Here is a 22,147-nt window from a genome sequence, read left to right on the forward strand (position 1 = left end):
AACAAATAGGGGTACACATATACCATATAAGTGTTATATAAAAACAAATAGGGGTACACATATACCATATAAGTGTTATATAAAAACAAATAGGGGTACACATATACCATATAAGTGTTATATAAAAACAAATAGGGATACACATATACCATATAAGTGTTATATAAAAACAAATAGGGGTACACATATACCATATAAGTGTTATATAAAAACAAATAGGGGTACACATATACCATATAAGTGTTATATAAAAACAAATAGGGATACACATATACCATATAAGTGTTATATAAAAACAAATAGGGATACACATATACCATATAAGTGTTATAATGAAAACAAATAGGGGTACACATATACCATATAAGTGTTATATAAAAACAAATAGGGATACACATATACCATGTAAGTGTTATATAAAAACAAATAGGGGTACACATATACCATATAAGTGTTATAATGAAAACAAATAGGGGTACACATATACCAGATAAGTGTTATAATGAAAACAAATAGGGGTACACATATACCAGATAAGTGTTATAATGAAAACAAATAGGGGTACACATATACCAGATAAGTGTTATAATGAAAACAAATAGGGGTACACATATACCAGATAAGTGTTATAATGAAAACAAACAATGCTTGTGCGTCAGTGGAGAGGATCCAGCGTAGAAGCCCGTACTGTGTGCAATAAGTACAATGGAGATGGCCATTTGTTTCTTCAAATAGAAAATCCGCACTCCGTATAGGGGGGGCTGCTTTTCCGTATAGGGGGGGCTGCTGTTCCGTATAGGGGGGGCTGCTGTTGTGAAGATTAACCACATCCAGGAAGAGATCTATAACAGAGATGAAAAGCGCCCACTCCGTAGTGTATATATAAAAGAAGGTGGTGTGTGCCGAGCACGCACGCTCTAAGTGACACTACTCCCCCCAGTTAGATCACACACCAGGCAGGAGGTATATTGCAGAACAGGAACGGGTTTATTACTACTCGTATTGCAGTGATACAGGTACTCAGCAGTCACCTGCCGGATCAGTCTCTTCTCTCCGGTATCACCGGAGATAGTCCCTGGACAGTCACTACGGGCCTAGGGCACTCACAGCCGTCCTAGCTCTTCCCCACCTCCCTAGCAGAGGCAGAGTTATAGTCACTCTACTCCTCCCCGGAGGGAAGAACACATGGGAAGGCTCCAATCTCAGGCTCCCAGACGTGAGCTGCCTTCCTCACGGGGAAGGACATCAACCCAACTTTAGGGCGGTCCTGCCCTTAAATACAGCCAGAGGGCGAGCATCCCGTTGGCCCAGCCACAACAGGATATGCCACCCCCTGCTGTCACTCAAGCGCAGCACCAAAGGATGAAGGGGAAAACCCCATGATAACTACTGGCAAACCTGTGAACACCAGGGTTTACTGCCAGCCCATTGGGTAGATTTAGTAGCCAGGGGGTACCCCGCTACATATTAATCTATATACAATTCACATGTTATATGTTTACACACCTTGCAGCTTTTGCACTTTTTTTATTATCTATTTGCACTTCCATATTTGTACTCACTGGTTATTCTTCTAATAACATTGTTCCTTGTGTTTGTGTACACACACACACACACACACACACACACGTTAGACAGCCACCATTGTGACCTCCTAACCTCCATGATCACTTTCCTGCCCCAAAGCATCATGGGAACTGTAGTTGTTTGTCTCTGCTATACTGTAGTGCCGACGAGTATTCTCAAACAAATCTGGGGCAATCACCAACAAGACCCAGGTACATGCTGGGTACATGCTGGGTACATGCTGTGTACATCCTGGGTACATGCTGGGTACGTGCTGGGTACGTGCTGGGTACGTGCTGGGTACATGCTGGGTACATGCTGCAACATTTCAGTGACATTTCTGCAGACAGACTAATGGCCCATCGGATTAACAGCGAGGGTCCCTGGCAGTCCCATTCAAACTGAATTAGTCACTGCAGAAATGTCATTGAAATGTTGCAGCATGTACCCAGCCTGTACCCAGCATGTACCCAGCATGTACCCAGCATGTACCCAGCCTGTACCCAGCACGTACCCAGCACGTACCCAGCACGTACCCAGCACGTACCCAGCCTGTACCCAGCATGTACCCAGCACGTACCCAGCACGTACCCAGCACGTACCCAGCACGTACCCAGCACGTACCCAGCACGTACCCAGCCTGTACCCAGCCTGTACCTGGGTCTTGTTGGTGATAGCCCCAGATTTTCCAGGGCAAGTTTTACAATACTCGTCGGCCGCCTGTACATTATTTTTTCGTGTTCGGCGGGGCTGCAGGAACTGTTGGCGCGCGTGCTCCCCACGCTGACCGCATTTTCATCCCCATCAATTACTTTTAGTGCGTTGAGAATTTGGAGCCAGCGGTGGCGCGCGCTCATGCACGCACCTGATCGCTTTTTCATCTCTGTGAAGGTGTTTTAGTGCTTTAGTGTTTTATTTAGGGTAAATAAGATATCCAGCTGCCAGGGTTTGGCTGTCACGCTCCTCCCTTCCCGGCCTCTCATTTCTCTCCATCCAGAGAGAGCAGCGGATCTGCGGCCGATGCTGTGCCCGGTGTGATCCCCCCCCCTCCTCTCCCCTCCCCCCCCCCTCCTCTCCCCTCCCCCCCCTCCTCCTCTCCCCCCCCCCCGTGTTTCTGCAGATGACCATTCCTTCTTATTTGAATGTATCTCATACTTTTTCTAATTAACTTTGCAATGAAACTTTAAATGGTTTTCCTTTTTGAGTATACCATTCAATATAATCTACAAGTTTGAAGTGTACCTACAAGTTCATATTCAGTGTGTCATAGAATATTCAGCGCACTTTCCTTTGAAGCTTTGGTGTAAATATTGCATCCTAGAATCTTTAACGCACGCGCGTTTTAAGTGAAACTTATTTGTCTTTTGTCAAAGGAATTATATTTTTGATTTAAAATCAAAACACAATTTCAGAGACAAAACGCAAAGAAGTGTCCCTGAGAATGCGCGTGCGTAGCAGACACCCCTGTTTTACCTATTTGCATTTCTATATTTATATTAACTGAATTTCTCGTGTTTGTGTGTGTGTGAATGTGTGACAGTGTATGTGAGTGTGATAGTGTGTGTGTGTGACTTGTCTGGGTGGGTGACTGACTCACTGCCTGGGTGGGTGACTGACTGGGTGGGTTGGTCGGTGACTGTGTGGGTGGGTGTCTATACATTGGGAAGAGGCCATTCATTGGGAAGGCAGGGGGCACACCTGTGCAGCAGAGAGTTCAGTGTGGTCCAGACGGCTGATCATGAAGTTGGGGCCTACTTCGGGGGGCCCTGCACATGCGTGCGTCGCCGGGCATGTGTCGCTGGGCAAGCCTGGCTCCGGTCGCGTCAGCTCCCGTCCTCCGTGGTGCGGGACCTTTGCGGTCCAAGCGTCTCATCCTGCGGGGATGCAGGGGGCCGTGGGAGGTTGTCAGGCCTCCCACGTCGGATCTGCAGCGTGGCAGCGGGACGACGCTTCCCCTTCCGCCGCTTCCCTTGGAGTGAAGCAGACGGATCTCCGGGATGCGCGCCACATGTCCTGGAGATCCGTTGGCGCGGTCAGGGAGTCGCTCTGCAGCTGCTAGTGCGGCTCGCCCTCAGCTGCCTCCTTGCACTACACAGTGCCGCATCTGCTCCGAGGCTGCCTCCTCATCTCCTTGACGCAGCGTGACGTCACGTAGCGTCCAGTTGGCATGGCAACACGGTCATTTTCAATGCAGTTGGAGGAGAATGCAGGTAGTTGAAGGCTGGGAAGGAGGAAAATGCTGGTAGACGCTGCACCACGCCGCCGCAGCACCCCGCCAAAACACCTCGCCAGCGGGTAAGATGCAGTAACCCCAGGCGAGCAACACACACACTCGGTACGAGGTGAATATACACTGTGTGTGTATCTCATCATCTTCAGCCCTTGTCTCCCCACTGCTGGATGAGGCCTCCCCAATTATCTCCAAAGTGCTGCAGTTGCAGTCTCTCTTCTCCACGTCGCTCCAACACATTCTCTTATTTCACCCTCCCATCTTAGGCCGTAATTATAATGGCGGCGCGCGTGCGCACAACGCTGCATGCCGCCAAAACAAAGTAATGTTCTGAAATTAGCGCCCACCAAGTGTGTGTGACCGCGCGCGTGGCAGACGCGTCCAAGCGCGCTAATTTCAAACAGATTTTAGAAATAGATTTTTCCGAGCGACGTGAGCGGTTCAGCCAATGAGGGCGAACCGTTAACGTGACGGCATGGCCACGCCTCTGCCACGCCAACCTGTCGCCTCCCGATGCCTGCAGTGCATGACGGCACGCGGTCGCGCGAGCATGCACTATAGACGAAGCCTTACTTGTGGTTGTCATCTTGGTCTTTTAATCTCTTCTGGAATCCAGTCGAACATCATCTTTGTCCAACGAGGGTAATTTTCTCTTGCGATCTGTCCGGCTCACCGCCATTTTAATGTCTTCGCCCTTGTGATGATGACACAGACGTTTGTTTGGTTTCGAACATTAATTCTTTTTCCTGTCTCTTCGGGTAATGCCCAGCATGCATCTCTCCAAACTTCTTTGGTTTGTCTGAAGCTTCTGAATTATCTTCGCATGTAGAGTCCAAGTTTCACATCCATACGTGAGCGTGGGCAGAGTACACAGGTCAAAAACGTTCTTCTTGAGGCAAAGGTTCCATTAAAATATTGTCATGTTTCTTCCAAATGCCTCCAGCCAATCTTTATTCTCCTATTGATTTCATTAAAAAGGTTCCCATCCATGGTTACTTGCCGGCCAGGGTAGACATAGTCTTCAACTTCTTCTAGTTCTCTTCCATTTATTTAGATCTTTGCAGACTTGACGCATTTTATGAGCATCACTTTGGTCTCGCTGAGATTCATATGGGGGTCACTTTCTTACTTTCTTTGGAACGTTCTCCAATTTCCTGCTGTAGGTCTTTTGGATCTCATCTGCAAATCGTAGGTGTCTCAAACATTCACCGTTGATTTTGATTTCCTTTTTCTTCCCAATCCAATATCTTGAACAATTCTTCAAGTGTGGCTGTGATAAGCTTTGGTGACACGGGGTCTCCCCGCCGCACTCCCGGGCTGAACCTTATCTTGCTTGTACCTTCATGTGATCTAATGGTTCATGTGGCATTCTCGTAAATGTTCTTTATAATATCAATGTGCGCTTCTTCAACACTTTGTCTTCTTTATGCATGTAGAATCGCTGAGGTGTAGACAGAATCAATAGTTTTTTCGTGATCTACGAATGCTAAGCTGAGTGGTAGATCGTGTTCATTACTTCGGGAAATCACTTCTTCTACGACTTGGATGTGGTTCATTGTGTCGTATCCACAGCAAAATCCCGCTTAGGCTTGTTCTATAGTAGGTGCGGGCGTGCGTGCACGTGGCACACACTTTTTGTGTGTATGCTGTGAGCGACAGTCTTGGAAAGTACTGTGTTTGTGTGTTTGTGTGTGTGTGTGTCACTGGGTAACTGTGTGTTGTATAGATTGTGTGAGTTAATAATTTATTAAATACTATTTTTAAAATAAAATAAGACATGTATGAATAAAAATAATTTTTATTGTGCAATGTTAATAAATATATATACTGTACATACATACATACATACACACACACACACACACACACACACATACATACACACACACATTACAGCGGCGGTAGCGGCGCGAAAACATTCTTTTCCCTGTCTTCTCCCCGATCGCCGGCTCCACGCTCACTGCCGTGCGCGTACGCGGCCCTAGTATAGAAAGGCTGACTAACCACAGCCAATTATAAGTGCCGCGCGCACAGCGGAGCAAGCGCGCCCACTATAGAACAGCCCGTATGCTCTAGGCTAGATGAAGTCCCAGGTCTGTTACAGCCAATTAGCAAGTATCTTTGTAAAAATCTTGTAAGTGATTGGGAGCAGACTGATTGGTCTGTAGCTCTTGAGGTCTTTGTTTCCTTGCTTGTTGATGAGGATAACGATGGCGTTACTCCATTATTCTGAAACGGTCCTGTTCTTCATGCAGCAAGTACAGTAAAGAGTTTTGAGCACGCTGAAGCGATTTTTCTGTTCTAGTCGGAATTTTCTGCTGTTATTCTTGAAGTTATTGATGTTAATTGTTTTTGTCCTTTAATCTGTTTTCTTCTTTCCAACTTCGCATTCAGATGTAATCTGCAGGGAACCAATCAGTGATCTCTCCTTGTGTCAAAATGGTTAAGGACTGTGCAGTCTTCAATCGCGTGTGTATTGTTAGCTGGGATATCGTCCCTTTCATTCCTGACTCCATTGGGTGCTTCCCATGTCCATTTTCTATTTGGGTTCCTCTTGAAGATGAATTCATGATGTAGAAGTTTTCAAATTCTGCAAATTGTACCAATCTGTCCCCACGTTTATTCGTGTTCCCGTAACCGTACTTACCAACCGATGCTTCGTCTTTCCGCTGGGCACCAATCTCTGCGCTGAGTTCTCCCGGAACGATCTTGCGGTGACAATTTCCTTTGTTGTTAGGTTGGTTGACTCCATGGTAGAAGTCCTCCACTTCGTTGTCTGTGGGACCTGATGTTGGAACAGACACTTGGATTATTTGAAGCCTGCATCTCTCTGACACCTGAATGACGATTCTGCTGCTCGTTCTGATCAGCTTTCATATTCCGCCATGTTGTTTCTCCATCTCTTAGTAACGATGAAGCCTATTCCACCGATTCTGCCATTATCTGTACCCCTGTAATAGGATAGGGGGCCGCTTTTGAGCTCAGTGAGGCCTTCATCTTTTCTTCTAACTTCACTATCCCATTGCATCTTTTCATGTTAGTTTCCCAGTTCTTGCAGTGCTGCGTCACTGGGAGAGAGTCCGGCGCTTGTAGGCAGCCAGGTTTAGGTTTGAATAACCGCTTTAGTTTAACCTCCGGGGGTTCTCGGCACCCGCTGCCTTCGTGCCTTCCTCCTGAACGCTGCCATGCCCAGGTCCAATCCAGCCTCCGGAGAATGAGGGCCACTGCTTCTTGGGGTGTTCCATATTTGGGGGTTGAGACATTACTTACCATGCCGGCCTTATTTGCATGTTGGCAAGTATCCACTTCAGCCGGGTATATTGTTCAAACTTTCATAGTATGGTTAACCTACCAGCACAAGTGCCACTATACATCTTCCTGAACACTCGTTGCCACCTTCCAGAGACTTTGAGGCAGTGAGATAAGGATTTGAGGGAAGGGTATGTATATATATATTATCATTGCCTATCCTGATTCCCCATCTCTGTCTCTCCCTCTATCATACTCTCTCCCTCCTCTCCCTTTTCCTAACTACTCTCTCTCTTTCTTCCCCTGTCTCTCTTTCTCTCTCTCTCCTCTGCAGATCAGCTATCAGATAATTGAGTCCTCAGACCCAGGGGTGAGTGTTCCGGGTCCACGCAGCACCATCTGCAAATTGCCCAATGAGACGTCCCACCTTCTCAACAATCTGCACCCGGGCACCACATACCTGCTGAGTGTGCGGGCGCGCAACAGCAAGGGCTACGGGCAGAGTGCTCTCACTGAACTCACCACCAACATCTCAGGTATTCACCTCCTCAAGGACAGGACACCCAGGGCACCACTAACATCTCAGGTATCCAACACGTCAAGGACAGGACACCACCAACATCTCAGGTATCCACCACCTCAAGGACAGGACACCCAGGGCACCACTTACATCTCAGGTATCCAACACGTCAAGGATAGGGCACCACAAACATCTCAGGCATCCAACACGTCAAGGACAGGACACCCAGGGCACCACTAACATCTCAGGTATCCACCACCTCAAGGACAGGACACCCAGGGCACCACCAACATCTCAGGTATCCACCACCTCAAGGACAGGACACCCAGGGCACCACTTACATCTCAGGTATCCAACACGTCAAGGATAGGGCACCACAAACATCTCAGGCATCCAACACCTCAAGGACAGGACACCCAGGGCACCACTAACATCTCAGGTATCCACCACCTCAAGGACAGGACACCCAGGGCACCACCAACATCTCAGGCATCCAACACCTCAAGGACAGGACACCCAGGGCCCCACTAACATCTCAGTATCCAACACCTCAAGGACAGGACATCCAGGGCAATACTAACATCTCAGGTATCCAACACGTCAAGGATAGGGCACCACCAACATCTCATGCATCCAACACCTCAAGGACAGGACATCCAGGGCAATACTAACATCTCAGGTATCCAACACGTCAAGGACAGGACACCCAGGGCCCCACTAACATCTCAGGTATCTAACACCTCAAGGACAGGACACTCTGGGCGCCACCAGCATCACAGATATCCAACACGTTAAGGACAGGACACCCAGGACACCACCAATATCTCAGCTATCAATCACTTCTAGGACAGGACACCCAGGGTATAACATCTCGGCATCCAGCACCAACAGTCTCTAGGACATTGGTGGGCAACAGATGGCCCGGGGGCCCCATGCGGCACTTGGGGGCTTTACCTGCTGCCCCCAACTCTTTGCCACCCCTGCAGTCTGCTCTCACTCTTTCCCCAGTACAGAAGGAGGAGGGATGTTGCTGGTATAGATTGTAGCTCCTTCCCGCTTCCTCAGCTGCCTAACGACCATGCTAATCACTAGTTCCCAGTATACACAGAGGAGTGGGACAGTATTGAACAGTGAGCATTAAGAAGCTGACTGCAGCAGGGAGAAGCTGATACCCATGACTGCAACATCCCTTCTCCCATGACTGCAACATCCCCTCTGCCTATATCTATCTATCGGCCCTATTGAGGTATGTCATGTTGCCTACCACTGTTCTAGGACATGACACTGATACAGGTTACTAGGTCTAGGAACAGCATATGGAAACCGCAGACGCAGGTAACCTCTAGGGCTGATAGCTGGAGCTAGTGGCTGAGCGGAATGGATAGAGACATACAGGAAGTCAGTCACCTGTAGGAGTGATGCTTGTCACCTCTAGGACTGGTACACTCACTCCGCACCCCCTCCTAACCTTCTCCAGCTCCTGCTTTTGATTATGGGGACCTACCTCCCGCCCTGGCAGAGACGGACCAGACCATCACTGTGCTGTTGAGGCCGGCACAGGGGAGGGGATCTCCCGTCAGGTGAGGCTCCCACTACAAAGACCAGCATGGCGGCGAGTACTGTGTGTCTTCTAGGAGCTGTACCTCGCGTTCCCTCCCTGTCTTCATTCCCCTCTCTCTCCCCCCCCCCCCCCCCCACACCCTTCTCCTATGTCCTCTCCTTTTAATAAGCCCATGTATAACCGCACCTGTATAATTGCCCTGGGGTCAGCTCTTACCAGGTGCTCGTGGAACGGGAGCCCCCCCACCGGACACGCCGTGAGCTGGGGGTCCCCAGCTGCTTCCCAGGGGCAGGGGGCTATGAGGAGGCGGATTCAGGGGGAGCCGCTCCCTATGTGGGGGCAGAACTTCCCCCCAGCAACCTGCCACGGGACACCCCCTTTACCGTGGGCGACAACCGCAGCTACGGGGGCTATTGGAACGCCCCACTGGACCCCCGCAGGGGCTACCTCATCTACCTGCAGGCGGCCAGCCACCACCGGGGGGTAAGAGAGGAGGGCAACAATGGGATGGGCAACGAAGGAGGGTAATGTAGGGGCCCCTAAAGGGGATGATGTGGAAATGGGGAGCAGTAATGAGGGAGGGAGTAGGGGACTTTAAGGGGGAAAGGGTCAGCATGTGAGAGAAAAGGGGGAGAGGGTCCTCTTATTGCCGCTCCTCTTCCCTTCTTACCCTTACTGCTCTGTGTCTCCCCCTGCAGGAGACGCGTCTGAACTGCGTGAGAATTGCCAGGAAAGGTAAATCGAGAAGCCCTCCAAATAATCCCTCTCCCGTCCTCCCTCTCTGCCCTCCTCCTCCCCTCTCCTCCCTCTCTCGTCTATCCTCCATCCCTCTCCTCCCCTTTTCTCCTTTCCTTTCTCTCGCTCTCCTGTTCTCCCTCTCCTCCCTCTCCTGCACCCCTCCCTCTTTCCTGTTCACCCTCTGTCTCCTCTCTTCTTTTTCCCTTCTCCCTCTCGCCCCCCTTTCCCATCCTCCCTCTCTACCCTCCTCCTCTCAGCTCCCTCTCTCTCTCCTATCCTCCACCCCTCTCCCCCCCTTTTCTCCTTTCCTTTCTCTTGCTCTCCTGTTCTCCCTCTTTCCTTCCTCTCTGTCCTCCTCCTCCCTCTCCTAGCCTCCACCCCTCTCCTCCCCTTTTCTCCTTCCCTTTCTCTTCTCCCTATCTCCCCCTCTCCTGTCCTCCCTCTCATTTCCTCCTTTTCTCTTCCCCCCACTCTCTTCTCTCCCCCAGCTCTCTCCTCCCTATCTCTCTCCTATCCTCCATCCCTCTCCTCTACTCCCCTTTTCTCCTTTCCTTTCTTTTGCTCTCCTGTTCTCCCTCTCTCCACCCCCTCCTCCTCTCTTCTCCCTCTCTGCCCTCCTCCTCCTCTCTCCTATCCTCCATCCCTCTCCTCCCCTTTTCTCCTTTCTCTCGCTCTCCTGTTCTCCCTCTCTCCTCCCTCTCCTGCACCCCTCCCTCTTTCCTGTTCACCCTCTGTCTCCTCTCTTCCCTTTCTCTTCTCCCTCTCTCCCCTCCCTCTCTCCCCCCTCTCCTGTCCTCCCTCTAATTTCCTCCTTTTCTCTTCCCCCCCCCCACTCTCTTCTCTCCCCCAGCTCTCTCTTCCCTCACTCACCTGTTCTTCCTTTGTTGTGTCCTCTCTCTTAACGTGTCCCCCCCCCCCCCGTAGCCCCCTGTAAGGACAGTCACCGTTCCTCGGTGGCCCCCCAGCAGTCTGAAGAGATGGGGTTGGTGCTGGGGATCTGTGCTGGCGGCCTGGTCATGTTCATCGTCCTACTGGGAGCCGTTATTTTGGCGGTGCGCAAGGGGTAGGTGCGATGCTCTGCAGATGCCTTGCTGTGAGGGAGCAAGGTCTGCAGGTCTCTAGCTGTGATGTGTGATGCTCTGCGGCCCCTCTGGCTGTCAGGGCGCGATGCTCATCTCTAGCTGTGAGGGAGTGACGCTCTGCAGGTGTCTGGCCATGAGGGAGCGCCACTCTGTGGGTGGCTATGAAGGTGTAATGCTCTGGCAGTCAGGAAACGATACCGGTCTCCGGTTCTCGGGGAGCGATGCTCTGCAGGTCTCTGGCTGTCAGTGAGCGATGCTCTGCAGATCTTTGGCTGTGAGGGAGCAACGCTCGGCAGATCTTTGGCTGTGAGGGAGCGATGCTCTGCCGTCTCTGGCTGTGAGGGAACAATGCTCTGCAGATCTCTGGCTGTGAGGGAGAGAAGCTCTGCAGTCATATCTGTGATGTGTGATGATCTGCGGGCCTCTGGCTGTCAGGAAACGACACTATACATACTGTGGCTGTCAGTGCAATACTGTGCAGGTCTCTAGCTGGCAGTTTGCAATGCTCTGCAGTTCTTTGGTTTTTAGAGTGTGCTGCTCTGCAGATCTTTGGCTGTGAGTGTGTGATGCTCTGCAGGGCTCTTACACTATGCTCCTTTTCTCTCTCGCTGCCAGGAGAACACAGTTCTCTTACGCTTATTACCGGTATGTATCACAGGGGGACACAGTGACGCGGGGGGGGGGGGGGGTCTGAGGGACGTGGAGTCTGTCCCTCCACTGCAGGCGGACACAGTGACACAGGGTGTACGTCTGTGAGGCTGGCACTGCTGCTAGTCAGTGTAATCTTGCCCCTTATCCCATAGGAAGCCAGAGGCCCTGACCAAGGTGCTGACCTCGCGCCACGAGAATTCCCACATTGCAGTGCCCTGCGAACACGCCAAGTTCACCGACCAGCCCACGCTGCTGCAGGAAGAGGCCTCACTAGCGTTCATGCACAGCTACAGCGCCAGAGGTGAGGGGCAACTCCACCAACCAATCACACGGCTCTATTCAGAGACCTTTTAGAAATGAAGCACTCTGATTGGGTCAGGCTGTTGCCATGGATGCACTGGCCCATACCTCAGCAGATGGAATGTTCCATTCACCTACAGTTCAGGGAGAGTGTAAAACCTGGAGCTTTACAGTATGAGAGAGCGCCCTGATTGGCTCAGGCTGTCGCCAGGGATGCACTGGACATCCCCCCTCAGAGGTTGGACGGTTCCATTCACACAGCTATGAGAAGGGGCTGGTATCAGAGTGCTCCCTATTTGCCTTTGGAATGTTCCATATATGCACAATTCATGGGGGAATGTGTTTTATGAGTGGCGCTTTTAAAAATGTAGTGCTCAAAAGCTGAAGCAGTCGCTGTGGATGCGTTGAAGTTGCCACACCCTCAGAACAGCTCCTAGAATGTTCCATTCAGTTTATGGGATGGGGAGGGAGAGGGGATAAGATTAAATATGAATGTCGAATATACACCTTAATTTAAATTATATTCAGGTTTATCCCTCTATGGCTGGGCTGGGCAACTCCAGTCTTCAAGGGCCACCAACAGGTTAGGTATTAGGGATATCCCTGCTTCAGCACAGGTGGTGCAGTTGTTGACCGAGCCACTGATTGAGCCGCCTATGCTGAAGCAGGGATATCCCTAATACCTGGCCTGTTTGTGGCCATTGAGGCCTCGAGTTGGCCACCCCTGCTCTATGGGATAAGTCACACACGTGCGATTCCCGTCAGGGACGCACCCCTTATGGGATAGGTGAGTATCACACACACGGGATTCCTATAAGTTAAGCCATTAAGTGCCACGGCCCCTCCGGAGAGGTGTCACCATGTGATCGCTCCTCAGCATGCACAGGGTCGTGACGTCACCCGATGTGAATGGGGCCATTCAGGTCACTCAACGATCCTGAGGAGCCCTGATCGTTATCTCCCCTGGAATGACCTACTAGTTACTTCACAGGGGCCTCCTGCACGCATGCGCCCATAGGGCACTAAAAAGGTTAACGGGGGTCAACGACACCACCGTTTTTCCACGACAACTGCCTCAGCCAGTCAGAGTGATCGATTTATCAAAGATCAGCCAATCAGAAAAATGCCATGTATCCATGAGAACAGCCTTAGCCAATCGGAGCACTCCATTTCTGAGCATTCCACCTGTAGTGGCGAAATGCTACGGGCTCTCTAATGGGGTCAGTGGCAGCCCTACGCAGGCACCAGTAACGGGTGAGGCTGGGTAGGGCAGCACTGACGCCTCCCTGCCCCCCTCAGGTGAGCCCCGGGGCGGGTCAGTGACGGAGTCCAGCAGCCTCCTGGGAGGGTCCCCACGGAGAGGCGGTGGCAGCAGCAGGAAAAGCTCCCCCTACCACACAGGGCAGTTACACCCGGCGGTGCGCGTGGCCGACCTGCTGCAGCACATCAACCAGATGAAGGTGGCTGAGGGCTACGGGTTCAAGCAGGAATACGAGGTGAGCTGTGCCCCCCTGGAATGCAATGCAGCTTCCCCCTCCCCCCATGATGCAATGGTACAGGCCGATAGGAAACTATATGTAGACTGTAAGCTCCTTAGGGTAGGGATTTCCTTCCTGTTGTCATATTTTATGTTTGTTGCACTTATTCTCTTATAACCTCTTGTAGTATATTTCTTGTAAACTCTTTTGTAAATCGCTATCCTGGCAATATATATTTAAAGATATACAACCATTATATACAACCCCCTATGATACAATGGTACAATCCTATAGGAAACTATTATACATAGCGCCATCATAATACAATAGTACAGTCCCATGGGTAACTATTATATACAGGTCCGCTGCCCTATAATACAATTATATAGTTCTATAAGAAACTACAGTATTACACACAGTTTCTCTAGTAATCCAATGGTACAGTCCTATGGGGGGTGGTGACAGCCAGCTCCCCTCATCATACAAGTCTGAGCAGAAAGTATTATATGCAGCTCCCCCTATAATGCAATGCTACAGTCCAATAACAGCTCCCCCAATAATGCAATGCTACAGTCCAATAACAGCTCCCCCAATAATGCAAAGGTACAGTCCAATAACAGCTCCCCCAATAATGCAATGGTACAGTCCAATAACAGCTCCCTCAATAATGCCATGGTACAGTCCAATAACAGCTCCCCCAATAATGCCATGGTACAGTCCAATAACAGCTCCCCCAATAATACAATGGTACAGTCCAATAACAGCTCCCCTAATAATGCAATGGTACAGTCCAATAACAGCTCCCCCAATAATGCAATGGTACAGTCCAATAACCGCTCCCCCAATAATGCAATTGTGTATCCTATAGTTTTTATTTCCCCCTCTGCTGGTGCTGCCCCCTGATCTCGCCCCTTGTATTGCAGAGTTTCTTTGACTGGGACGTGTCCAAGAAGAAGGAGAAAGGGAAGGGACGTCAGGAGGTGCCACCAAACTGTGAGTGACCTCGTCTGTAACGGGTAGGCTGGCACTGCCACTGCCTGCACTGTTAATGTGCTGTGGTTACATGTCATGATGTAGCAGTGTGTATGAGTGGAGGCTGGCACTACCACTGCCCGCTGTGTGTGTGAGAGGGAAGCTGCCCGCTCTGTTCCTCTGCTGTGTATACATGTCATGTTGTAGCAGTGTGTGTGAGGGGGAGATGCTGGCACTGACACTGCCCGCTGCGTATGTGTGAGGTGGAGGCTGGCACTGCCCGCTGCGTGTGTGTGAGGTGGAGGCTGGCACTGCCCGCTGCGTGTGTGTGAGGTGGAGGCTGGCACTGCCCGCTGCGTGTGTGTGAGGTGGAGGCTGGCACTGCCCGCTGCGTGTGTGTGCGAGGTGGAGGCTGGCACTGCCCGCTGCGTGTGTGTGCGAGGGAAGCTGCCCGCTCTGTACCTCTGCTGTGTATATATGTCATGTTGTTAAGTGTGTGTGTTTGTGTGTGTGTGTGTGAGGTGGGGAGGCTGAACCTGGCACTGCCACTGCTCGCCGTGTGTGTGAAGCTGAGGCTGGCACTGCCCGCTGTGTGTGAAGCTGAGGCTGGCACTGCTCGCTGTGTGTGTGTGCGAGGGAAGCTGCCCGCTCTGTACCTCTGCTGTGTATATATGTCATGTTGTAGCAGTGTGTGTGTTTGTGTGTGTGTGTGTGTGAGGTGGGGAGGCTGAACCTGGCACTGCCACGGCTCGCCGTGTGTGTGAAGCTGAGGCTGGCACTGCCCGCTGTGTGTGAAGCTGAGGCTGGCACTGCTCGCTGTGTGTGATGCGGATGCTGGCACTGTCCGCTGTGTGTGTGTGAGGCGGAGGCTGGCACTGCTGTTGCGAGCTGTGTGAGTGGGAAACCGCCACTGCCCGCGCTGTACATGTACTGCGTATACATGTCATAGTGTAGCTGTGTAAGTGTGTGTGCGCGGGGCAGATGTTAAACCTCTAAGCGCTTTCATGGCAGACGAACGGCACCGCGTCAGACTTCACCCGCTGCAGGCCGAAACCAGCACAGAAGAGATCAACGCCAACTACATTGATGTGAGTAGGGATAAATAAATATGGTGTATACTGGCATTCTGTGTAACCAGTTCAGATAGTTAGCGTTGCATTTTGAGCTGATGCCGCACTGTAAAATGATGCTGAGTATCTCTATACACTGATAATGAACACGCCGCGCTGTGCAACGATGAGTGTATCTCTACACCTTTCCTCTTTTCATCTTTACGCTTTTCTCTATGCTAATACAGCTCTCCCTTTCCTTCTTTCTCTCTCCTTCTCTCTCATTCATTCACCTGTAGATCCGGATAAACAGAGAAGTGAGTATAAAACTGGTGACCCCATCACCCCTATACCCAGGCGCCCTATGGCCCTGGCAATAACACAACAAAAGAACCCGAGCTGTGACAGCCAATCAGCATGCTCCATTCACCTGACCTTTCAGAAATATAGCACTCTGATGAGCTTGGGTCGTTGTCATGGATTCATTGTCCCTCCCTCTCACTGATCCTTTAATGTTCCATGCATCCACAATTCATAGGGGGTGATAGGGTGAGCCACGCCTAGCTCATATCTCCCTTCCTTCCATCCTTCCTTCCTTCCTTCCAGGCTGTGTGTGTGAGATGCTTTTATATATTCCCCTGGGATTATTTGCTAGCCGTAACCCTCTCTTTCCTCTCGCAGGGTTACCACAGGTCCAATCACTTCATTGCTACGCAAGGTGAGAAGCGGAGGGAGGAGGAGAGAATGTGTGACGTTGATATAAGGCAGTGTTTCCCAACTCCAGTCCTCGGGGGACCCCCAACAGGTCAGGTCTTAAGGACATCCCTGCTCCAGCACAGTCAAAATGACTGAGCCGCTGATTGACCCACCTGTGCTGGAGCAGGGATGTACTGAAGACCTGACCTGTTGGGGGTTGCCCGAGGACTGGGGTTGGGAAACACTGATATTAGGTTTTGCAAGGTACTTCCTGGTCCAGCCATCGAGAAGGTAGCAAAGTGAGCTAATGACAGTGGCAGGTTTAACCCTTTGAGTGTCGTGGGGGCCAGAGTGCCAAAGACCCGCCACGTCCGCTCCGTCACTGACAGAAGAGGAGGAGTCATCTCCCGTCCTCCGTCAGCTCAAATTGCCGATCTCCCATAAGAAAAAAAGTGTTTTTGTGGGTGGGGGGGACATAGCTACTATTTCATTGGACACTCAAAGGGTTAATGGGTCAGTCCCACATAGGCGCAACGTGACCCCCATGATAGTGACATGTTTATTAGGCTGAAGTGTCATCCTGTCCCCTCTGCAGGTCCCAAGCAGGACATGATATATGACTTCTGGAGGATGGTGTGGCAGGAACACTGCTCCAGTATAGTGATGATAACCAAACTGGTGGAGGTTGGAAGGGTAAGTGATACAGCGATTATATGGAGAGATGTACGTATGTGTTTCTGTATCGCCCACAGCGGCGTCAGCGCTTAACCACGACACCGCAGTACGGGGAATTATAATGCAATCAGCGCAACAAAGGCAGACAATAGGAAAGGAAATCTTACAATCTAAGTGCTATGTTGGGAGACTAAGGCCCAGGCCACGGTGCCTTCGCCTGCGCGGAGGTGTGCGGAGGCTGGTCAGTGAGCAGGTGCTTACCTGGCCATGGTGGACGTGCCGTGGGGCGTCACGGAGCTGATGCCCCGCATGGACGCGAACACTGCCTTAAGGCAGTCTGTTCGCTCAGCGTGTGGAGGCCTCCGCGCGGTCTGCGGTACCATGGCCCCAGCCTTACAGAGAAAGCAGGTGAGGGAATAAGTGCAGTAGAATGCAGTGCTTGGCAGGAGGGACTGTGGGACAGTAGTCATGAGTCCAGGCTATTGGGATAGGATAGGAGGAGTTATAGGGAGACGTTATATGGAGAGATAGGAGGAGTTATAGGGAGAGATAGGGGGAGTTATAGGGAGAGATAGGAGGTGTCATAGGGAGCGGTTATATGGAGAGATAGGAGGAGTTATAGGGAGAGGTTATATGGAGAGATAGGAGGAGTTATAGGGAGAGGTTATATGGAGAGATAGGAGGAATTATAGGGAGAGGTTATATGGAGAGATAGGAGGAGTTATAGGGAGAGGTTATATGGAGAGATAGGAGGAGTTATAGGGAGAGGTTATATGGAGAGATAGGAGGAGTTATAGGGAGAGGTTATATGGAGAGATAGGAGGAGTTATAGGGAGAGGTTATATGGAGAGATAGGAGGAGTTATAGGGAGCGGTTATATGGAGAGATAGGAGGAGTTATAGGGAGAGGTTATATGGAGAGATAGGAGGAGTTATAGGGAGAGGTTATATGGAGAGATAGGAGGAGTTATAGGGAGCGGTTATATGGAGAGATAGGAGGAGTTATAGGGAGAGGTTATATGGAGAGATAGGAGGAGTTATAGGGAGAGGTTATATGGAGAGATAGGAGGAGTTATAGGGAGAGGTTATATGGAGAGATAGGAGGAGTTATAGGGAGCGGTTATATGGAGAGATAGGAGGAGTTATAGGGAGAGGTTATATGGAGAGATAGGAGGAGTTATAGGGAGAGATAGGGGGAGTTATAGGGAGAGATAGGAGGTGTCATAGGGAGCGGTTATATGGAGAGATAGGAGGAGTTATAGGGAGAGGTTATATGGAGAGATAGGAGGAGTTATAGGGAGAGGTTATATGGAGAGATAGGAGGAGTTATAGGGAGAGGTTATATGGAGAGATAGGAGGAGTTATAGGGAGAGGTTATATGGAGAGATAGGAGGAGTTATAGGGAGAGGTTATATGGAGAGATAGGAGGAGTTATAGGGAGAGGTTATATGGAGAGATAGGAGGAGTTATAGGGAGCGGTTATATGGAGAGATAGGAGGAGTTATAGGGAGAGGTTATATGGAGAGATAGGAGGAGTTATAGGGAGAGGTTATATGGAGAGATAGGAGGAGTTATAGGGAGCGGTTATATGGAGAGATAGGAGGAGTTATAGGGAGAGGTTATATGGAGAGATAGGAGGAGTTATAGGGAGAGGTTATATGGAGAGATAGGAGGAGTTATAGGGAGAGGTTATATGGAGAGATAGGAGGAGTTATAGGGAGAGGTTATATGGAGAGATAGGAGGAGTTATAGGGAGAGGTTATATGGAGAGATAGGAGGAGTTATAGGGAGAGGTTATATGGAGAGATAGGAGGAGTTATAGGGAGCGGTTATATGGAGAGATAGGAGGAGTTATAGGGAGAGGTTATATGGAGAGATAGGAGGAGTTATAGGGAGAGGTTATATGGAGAGATAGGAGGAGTTATAGGGTGCGGTTATATGGAGAGATAGGAGGAGTTATAGGGAGAGGTTATATGGAGAGATAGGAGGAGTTATAGGGAGAGGTTATATGGAGAGATAGGAGGAGTTATAGGGAGAGGTTATATGGAGAGATAGGAGGAGTTATAGGGAGAGGTTATATGGAGAGATAGGAGGAGTTATAGGGAGAGGTTATATGGAGAGATAGGAGAAGTTATAGGGAGAGGTTATATGGAGAGATAGGAGGAGTTATAGGGAGAGGTTATATGGAGAGATAGGAGGAGTTATAGGGAGAGGTTATATGGAGAGATAGGAGGAGTTATAGGGAGCGGTTATATGGAGAGATAGGAGGAGTTATAGGGAGCGGTTATATGGAGAGATAGGAGGAGTTATAGGGAGAGGTTATATGGAGAGATAGGAGGAGTTATAGGGAGCGGTTATATGGAGAGATAGGAGGAGTTATAGGGAGAGGTTATATGGAGAGATAGGAGGAGTTATAGGGAGCTGTTATATGGAGAGATAGGAGGAGTTATAGGGAGAGGTTATATGGAGGGATAGGAGGAGTTATAGGGAGAGGTTATATGGAGAGATAGGAGGAGTTATAGGGAGAGGTTATATGGAGAGATAGGAGGCGTTATAGGGAGAGGTTATTTGGAGAGATAGGAGATATAGGGAAAGGTTATATGGAGAGATAGGAGGAGTTATAGGGAGAGGTTATATGGAGAGATAGGAGGAGTTATAGGGAGAGGTTATATGGAGAGATAGGAGGAGTTATAGGGAGAGGTTATATGGAGAGATAGGAGGAGTTATAGGGAGCGGTTATATGGAGAGATAGGAGGAGTTATAGGGAGAGGTTATATGGAGAGATAGGAGGAGTTATAGGGAGAGATAGGAGGAGTTATAGGGAGCGGTTATATGGAGAGATAGGAGGAGTTATAGGGAGAGGTTATATGGAGAGATAGGAGGAGTTATAGGGAGAGGTTATATGGAGAGATAGGAGGAGTTATAGGGAGAGGTTATATGGAGAGATAGGAGGAGTTATAGGGAGCGGTTATATGGAGAGATAGGAGGAGTTATAGGGAGAGGTTATATGGAGAGATAGGAGGAGTTATAGGGAGAGATAGGGGGAGTTATAGGGAGAGATAGGAGGTGTCATAGGGAGCGGTTATATGGAGAGATAGGAGGAGTTATAGGGAGAGGTTATATGGAGAGATAGGAGGAGTTATAGGGAGAGGTTATATGGAGAGATAGGAGGAGTTATAGGGAGAGGTTATATGGAGAGATAGGAGGAGTTATAGGGAGAGGTTATATGGAGAGATAGGAGGAGTTATAGGGAGAGGTTATATGGAGAGATAGGAGGAGTTATAGGGAGAGGTTATATGGAGAGATAGGAGGAGTTATAGGGAGCGGTTATATGGAGAGATAGGAGGAGTTATAGGGAGAGGTTATATGGAGAGATAGGAGGAGTTATAGGGAGAGGTTATATGGAGAGATAGGAGGAGTTATAGGGAGCGGTTATATGGAGAGATAGGAGGAGTTATAGGGAGAGGTTATATGGAGAGATAGGAGGAGTTATAGGGAGAGGTTATATGGAGAGATAGGAGGAGTTATAGGGAGAGGTTATATGGAGAGATAGGAGGAGTTATAGGGAGAGGTTATATGGAGAGATAGGAGGAGTTATAGGGAGAGGTTATATGGAGAGATAGGAGGAGTTATAGGGAGCGGTTATATGGAGAGATAGGAGGAGTTATAGGGAGAGGTTATATGGAGAGATAGGAGGAGTTATAGGGAGAGGTTATATGGAGAGATAGGAGGAGTTATAGGGAGCGGTTATATGGAGAGATAGGAGGAGTTATAGGGAGCGGTTATATGGAGAGATAGGAGGAGTTATAGGGAGAGGTTATATGGAGAGATAGGAGGAGTTATAGGGAGCGGTTATATGGAGAGATAGGAGGAGTTATAGGGAGAGGTTATATGGAGAGATAGGAGGAGTTATAGGGAGCTGTTATATGGAGAGATAGGAGGAGTTATAGGGAGAGGTTATATGGAGGGATAGGAGGAGTTATAGGGAGAGGTTATATGGAGAGATAGGAGGAGTTATAGGGAGAGGTTATATGGAGAGATAGGAGGCGTTATAGGGAGAGGTTATATGGAGAGATAGGAGATATAGGGAAAGGTTATATGGAGAGATAGGAGGAGTTATAGGGAGAGGTTATATGGAGAGATAGGAGGAGTTATAGGGAGAGGTTATATGGAGAGATAGGAGGAGTTATAGGGAGAGGTTATATGGAGGGATAGGAGGAGTTATAGGGAGAGGTTATATGGAGAGATAGGAGGAGTTATAGGGAGAGGTTATATGGAGAGATAGGAGGAGTTATAGGGAGAGATAGGAGGAGTTATAGGGAGCTGTTATATGGAGAGATAGGAGGAGTTATAGGGAGAGGTTATATGGAGGGATAGGAGGAGTTATAGGGAGAGGTTATATGGAGAGATAGGAGGAGTTATAGGGAGAGGTTATATGGAGAGATAGGAGGCGTTATAGGGAGAGGTTATATGGAGAGATAGGAGATATAGGGAAAGGTTATATGGAGAGATAGGAGGAGTTATAGGGAGAGGTTATATGGAGAGATAGGAGGAGTTATAGGGAGCGGTTATAGGGAGAGATAGGAGGAGTTATAGGGAGCGGTTATATGGAGAGATAGGAGGAGTTATAGGGAGCGGTTATATGGAGAGATAGGAGGAGTTATAGGGAGAGGTTATATGGAGAGATAGGAGGAGTTATATGGAGAGATAGGAGGAGTTATATGGAGAGATAGGAGGAGTTATAGGGAGAGGTTATAGGGAGAGATAGGAGGAGTTATAGGGAGCGGTTATATGGAGAGATAGGAGGAGTTATAGGGAGCGGTTATATGGAGAGATAGGAGGAGTTATAGGGAGCGGTTATATGGAGAGATGCCTATAGGGAGAGAAAGGAGGTGTTATAGGGAGCGGTTATATGGAGAGATGCCTATAGGGAGAGAAAGGAGGTGTTATAGGGAGCGGTTATATGGAGAGATGACTATAGGGAGAGAAAGGAGGTGTTATAGGGAGCGGTTATATGGAGAGATGACTATAGGGAGAGATAGGAGGTGTTATAGGGAGCGGTTATATAGAGCAACAATGTAAATAGCTGTGCTTGGTTTGAATCATTAGTGATTTTGCTCCCTTGCCCTGCAGCCTAATTAAGAACAATGTTTGCTAGATCAAATTTTTTTTTAATTGTGTTTTCTCGTAAATCTCCATTACCGATAACGATCTTGCTTGGCCTCTGCTGGTCCAATTTACTCTGCACATCACTGCATTCCCTTATCACCCATCTCAAATAATCTGCTTGTGAATTCAATATGCTTAGATCCATCCCTGTGTATTATTATCTGACCTGCACATGGTGTGTCTTGAATCATAAATGTGTAGAAGGGGATCGT

The 22,147-nt window shown here is 49.3% G+C and overlaps 1 protein-coding gene across 1 annotated transcript in view; it reads left to right on the plus strand.

Moving 5' to 3' along the window:
- The window catches only part of PTPRU (protein tyrosine phosphatase receptor type U), a 104,424-nt gene that overhangs the window by 45,802 nt on the left and 36,475 nt on the right, over nucleotides 1-22,147 (plus strand). The window contains 14 exon segments of the mRNA XM_075606531.1: nucleotides 6,667-6,749; nucleotides 7,236-7,581; nucleotides 9,043-9,145; nucleotides 9,336-9,609; nucleotides 9,825-9,861; nucleotides 10,789-10,927; nucleotides 11,562-11,591; nucleotides 11,750-11,898; nucleotides 13,197-13,393; nucleotides 14,299-14,368; nucleotides 15,359-15,435; nucleotides 15,696-15,713; nucleotides 16,078-16,114; nucleotides 16,688-16,785. Of these exon segments, the coding sequence (XP_075462646.1) occupies nucleotides 6,667-6,749; nucleotides 7,236-7,581; nucleotides 9,043-9,145; nucleotides 9,336-9,609; nucleotides 9,825-9,861; nucleotides 10,789-10,927; nucleotides 11,562-11,591; nucleotides 11,750-11,898; nucleotides 13,197-13,393; nucleotides 14,299-14,368; nucleotides 15,359-15,435; nucleotides 15,696-15,713; nucleotides 16,078-16,114; nucleotides 16,688-16,785 (1,658 nt within the window).

Source organism: Ascaphus truei, chromosome 6 (genome assembly GCF_040206685.1).
Source record: "Ascaphus truei isolate aAscTru1 chromosome 6, aAscTru1.hap1, whole genome shotgun sequence".
Taxonomy (NCBI): Eukaryota; Metazoa; Chordata; class Amphibia; order Anura; family Ascaphidae; genus Ascaphus; species Ascaphus truei.